General features: G+C 48.4%; 1 protein-coding gene and 1 long non-coding RNA gene across 5 annotated transcripts in view; one reads left to right on the forward strand and one right to left on the reverse strand.

The window, feature by feature from the left end:
* Positions 1–48: 48 nt before the first annotated feature.
* Positions 49–2,666, reverse strand: LOC114057176. Its single transcript, XR_003571145.1, has 3 exons — positions 2,579–2,666; positions 2,261–2,335; positions 49–256 (listed from the first exon to the last, which is right to left on the reverse strand). It is a non-coding gene; the product is annotated as an uncharacterized LOC114057176 (long non-coding RNA).
* A 14-nt stretch (positions 2,667–2,680) lies between these two features.
* Positions 2,681–4,962, forward strand: part of ITGB3BP (integrin subunit beta 3 binding protein) — a 22,278-nt gene continuing 19,996 nt past the window's right edge. For 3 of the 4 annotated variants that reach the window (XM_027883131.1, XM_027883130.1, XM_027883132.1), the window contains exon 1: positions 2,681–2,752. In XM_027883131.1, coding sequence (XP_027738932.1) covers positions 2,748–2,752 — 5 coding nt within the window. In that variant the 5' untranslated portion in view covers positions 2,681–2,747. Of the gene's footprint in view, positions 2,753–3,694; positions 3,984–4,962 lie in introns of those variants that run through there. The other variant, XM_027883133.1, reaches the window with a different exon arrangement.

Below are 4,962 nucleotides of genomic sequence, written 5' to 3' on the forward strand. Positions count from 1 at the left end.
CTGCTTGTGCAGACACCCCCTGTCCCCATCACACACAACAGGCACAGGGAAAAGGATCAAACCATTACCTAGGCTGAGCTGCTCTCTTGATTTGATATTTTCTAAGCTGCTTTTCAGAACAGTCAGGTAAGCTGCTCTGCAGTTCATGTAGAAGTTTGCTTCTTCTGTGTGCTGGGGCTTCTTCCCTTGGGAATTTTCCGATTGTGTGGCTTTCTGAGCAGAGAGGGAAGTGTTATTCCTGGGACTGCTGGCCATCCTGGGAAGGATACAATTACAGTTAGAATCTCTTACCATTTCCCTGCTTAATAATGGCTCTGTTTGTCCTGTGAAACACACACGGCACCAATTTTCCTAACAATTAGGTCATATCCTTCCCATTCCCTAAATCTGGGATGGGAATAACTACCTACACTTGTAGGTAGCACCATGAGATCCACAAAAAAAAATAGCTTGAGCTCTACTTATTGCTCACAATTTATTCTTCATTGGCAGTAAAAAAGAAAATTTTATGGTATTTTATTTTAATTTCAGACATTTGATATCACAATTATTATATAGTATATAATGCAAATATTATATACTTATGTTTTTTGAAAGCATAAAACCATATTTTCTCATTATCTGTGAAACAAGCCACTGCTATCTGTGGTTTCTCTTTTTGCAGCTGTAACTCAATAAAACACATGGATAATAGTAAAACTGGTCAAAATTGTCACCCTTAGTCTTTCAATTCCACTCCTAGGAGTTATCTAAATATAAATAATAAAAACAGATGTTCATAAAACTTAAAAAATAAATACGCATAAAACTTCGAGCAACTTAGACCATGTAGTTGTAAATGAATGGAAAAAAACCCATGAAACGAATTTTTTCTCAATTATTAAAACAATTCCAAGCAGTAACTGATGCTGTTTGCTCACCAATGGCCCGTAAACTAACAGCAGCTTTCTGCTTTTTCCAAGGGTGATTAAGGTTTTTAGAAGGCCACCACAGAGGGCCACTAAATCCTGTTGTGCTGTTGCTCTAACAGCCCCTCGTATTATTTTACCCAATGTTGACTTCAGAAAATATATTCCAGTATAATAAATGGAATATCTCAAGTTCAGCAACAAGACAACGACATCAGAGGGTCCCCTCCAGGACTCATTGGATTTTGACTCGGGAGGCCTAAATCACTTGCACCTTGGTGAGTTATACAGGTCTTTTACACTTGGGAAAGGAAGATAATAATCTCTTCTCATGGATGAAGTGCCCTATTTGTAATACCCAGCCTGCCTGCCTGACACTTTAATATTACACAGGCACTAGAAAGACCCCACAGGGACCCCCTGCCACAGCCTGGCTCCTGCAAACGGGTATCACTATAATAAAGCACCCGTGTTACACACACAGAATGGAACTGGGGGGAAAGTCAAAGAGGAAAAGAAGAATAAATGTTAATTTTCCAGTAACTAGTTTGTAAAATGTGAACTCTCGTTTGTGCTCCTTGGACTTCCCATTGCTGAGATATTTCTTGTGTGGGCCACAGTTCTGCCAAGAAGTGCTGCCATTTCCATGGAGGGAAATGCAGGGAGTAAGGGCTCAGTGACAGCACTGCCAGATGCCCCATTGCTTGGCCTGGGATAAATGATAGTTTAGACAAAATAGATGGAGGGGAGCAACCCAGGCCGGGCTTTTAAACTGGGAGAGAGTAGGTTTAGATGGGATATTGGGATGAAATTGTTCCTTCTGAGGATGGTGAGGCCCTGGCACAGGTTGCCCAGAGAAGCTGTGGCTGCCCCATCCCTGGAAGTGTCCAAGGCCAGGTTGGATGGGGCTTGGAGCAACTTGGGATAGCAGAAGGCATCCCTGCCCATGGCAGAGGGTGGAACGGGATGGGTTTTAAGGTCTCTCCCAATCCAAACTAGTCTGTGATTCTACGCATCAGGAGGATGTCACAAGTACTATTACTTTTGATTTTTGGTGGTATGATTCTAACAGATAAAAAATATCTTCCAAACAGGAATTAAGTGACTGAATCACAGAATCCCAGAATCACTGAGGTTGGAAAAGCCCTCCAGGATCGAGTCCAGCCTGTGCCCGAATCCCACCTTGTCACCCAGCCCAGAGCACTGAGTGCCACGTCCAGTCGTCCCTGGGACACCTCCAGGGATGGGGACTCCACCACCTCCCTGGGCAGCCCCTTCCAATGCCTGACCACCCTTTATGTAAAGAAATTATTCCAAATATCCTAAGTCAGACCCCTCACGACAACACTGACCTTCAGGACCGAGGCTCATCCATAGAGCACGCCCATCTGCACAGGGAAGCTTCGCCCTGCTCCGGCCTCGCCCACCTGAAACGAGGAAACTTTTACCTCATGGATCTTGTCACCTCCCTCACCGGTGGGAGCAGCCCCTCTCAAGGGATAAATTTACCACCCACCGTAGAAAACATTACAATCTGCTTCCCCCATCGCGTCTGAGGGAAACCAACAGCCCTTCCTCCCCCCGCCCCCCAGGCGGTCCCTGAGGGGACCCCTGGGGTGCGTTTGGCCGCCCCGAACCTCCCGCCCGAAGCTCCCCGGCCCGGCTCGTACCGCGAACGGCGTGGCCCGACGAGCCCGGCCCGGCCAGGCCTGGGCCCCGCAGCCCTGAGGGGCTTCCCCGCCCCGCCCCGCCCCGCCCCGCCCCGGCCGGCCCGGCCCGCCCTCAGCGCCGTTTCCAGCCGGCGGCGTTTGGCGGGAGCACGGCGGGAACGGCGGCGGGATGTCGTGGGTATCGAGGGGCGAGCGGAGCCTTTCTGCTCCCCTTTCCTCACTTCTTCCTCTTCTTCCCTCTCCCCTTTCCCTCCGCTCCGCTCCCCTCCACTCCCCTCCCGGCGGCGGGACGGCTCCCGAGGGCGGGAAGCCGTGAGGGGAGCGCGGCTCGCGCCGGGCGGCGGCTCCCGAGCCCCTTCCGTGAGGGTCGTCCCGGAGAGGGGCGGGGCGGCCGGGGAGGGGGCGGGGTTTGTTTCCAGAGGAAAACATGGATCAGGAAATGGATGCGTGGGTGGGTGGCTGATATTGCTGTGGGTGATTCTGCATTCTGTATTTCTAAAGGGGCCTGGGGTGACTCCTTCCAGTGGTGCCCAGCGACAGGACAAGGAGCAATGGCCTTAAACTAAAACACATAGAGTTTCACCTAAACACGAGGAAGAACTTCTTCACACTGAGGGTGGCAGAGCACAGGAACAGCTGCCCAGGCAGGGCGTGGAGTCTCCCTCCCTGGAGACATTCCAGCCCCACCTGGACATGTTCCTGTGTCACCTGCTCCAGGTGACCCTGCCCTGGCAGGGGGTTGAAGTGAATGACCTCCAGAGGTCCCTTCCTCTCCCAGCTATTCTGTGATTCCGTATCTCTGCACACCCCATGGATAACGCATGTGGGCCTGTGTGGGAATGAGTGGGAGAGGGGCAGGAGAAAGGATCGCAGGATGGGTCAAGTTGGAAGGGACCACAGAGGGTCATCCGGTCCAACAGATGCTCCAGCAGAGAGTCATCCCAGACCACATGGCACGGGATTGTGTCCAGACAGTTCTGGAGTAACCCCAGTGAGGGAGACTCCACATCGTTTCTGGGCAATCCCAGTGCTCGGTTACTGCACAAGAAAGAGGTTCTTCCACGTGTTCAAATTGAATTTCCTGGGCATCAGTTTCTGCCTGTTGCCTCTTGGCCCATTGCTGGGCACCCCTGAGCAGAGCCTGGTCCATCCTCTGACCCCTCCCTTGAAGGGATTGGCAAAAAGCAGGTTTTAATATGAATTTATGAAAGTGTGACTTTAACAGAGTTCAGTGGCAAGGTTCACTCTATTACTACATAGATGAAGCATACACAGGAAAATAGGATCAGAATCCATTTAGGATGATTCCCATGGAGACTGGGGATGCAGAAGGCTCAGTGTTGCAAAGGATTTGATTACAAAAGATAGGGGTGCAAAAGGTGTTGACAACTTCAACAGCAGGAAGGTGAGGCCATAAGATCCATGATGCCTCTACATAGGCTTGGGATATTATCCCAGTTTATAACTCCATACAGATTTCAAAAGTAAATGGTAGAGCTGCCAGAGGTTCCAACCTCTGCCAGTTCTGACCGTGGAATCTGTAGCAGTCATGGCAGGATACAAAGGAAAAACAAAGGAAACTTAACAATACACAAGCTATGATTTTTTTTTTTTAAGTTGGCTTCTCACTGGTGATACACTGAGTTTCACCACCATTTAAGCTGAACATAGGAAATTATGGAGCAATATGTAAATAGCAGACAGGTGCTTTCTTTTTTTCTCCAGTAAAAGTAGAACCTTAAGAGGAAGTGAACTGAAGTGGCCTCAAAATGCACTACAATACCCTTCAGGGCATTTTTAATGAAATGTGATCAAATCCCTGATTCTCTGTGGTTTTTTGGTGCGTTAACCTTGGGCATGGCTGTTGCTGTTGCATTCATTCACAAATTATAAAGGAGAAGAAGTGAAGTTCTTTAGCCTAATAAATATTATGGGCAAAATAATCATTGCAGGTTGGACAGCTGGTTGGAAACACGTGCCATCATACTCTGCATGGTCAAGAAAATAAATTAAGTTGTCAGGCTACAATTCAAGGGCAGAAAACTCAAACTGAGTTGTTAAATACTGTCACCTCATGTACCTCATCTTTCCATCTCCTTTTTCTTGTTCACAGTCTGACATTTGGTTCTGCGCTGGAGCCAAAGTGAGGCTTTTCCAGCTGTGTAAAAAAGATCATAGAATCATAGAATCATAGAATAGATTGGGTTGGAAAAGACCTCCAAGATCATCAAGTCCAACCCCTGATCCAACTCCAATTACTATATCATGGCACTAAGGGCCACATCCAATCTCTGCTTAAAAACCTCCAGGGATGGTGAATCCACCACCTCTCTGGGTAGGCTGTTCCAATGCTTGATTACCCTCTCTGTAAAGAATTTCTTCCT

This window comes from Empidonax traillii, unplaced genomic scaffold, assembly GCF_003031625.1.
Source record: "Empidonax traillii isolate 1590-97213 ecotype Southwest subspecies unplaced genomic scaffold, ASM303162v1 scaffold118:size1038473, whole genome shotgun sequence".
NCBI lineage: Eukaryota > Metazoa > Chordata > Aves > Passeriformes > Tyrannidae > Empidonax > Empidonax traillii.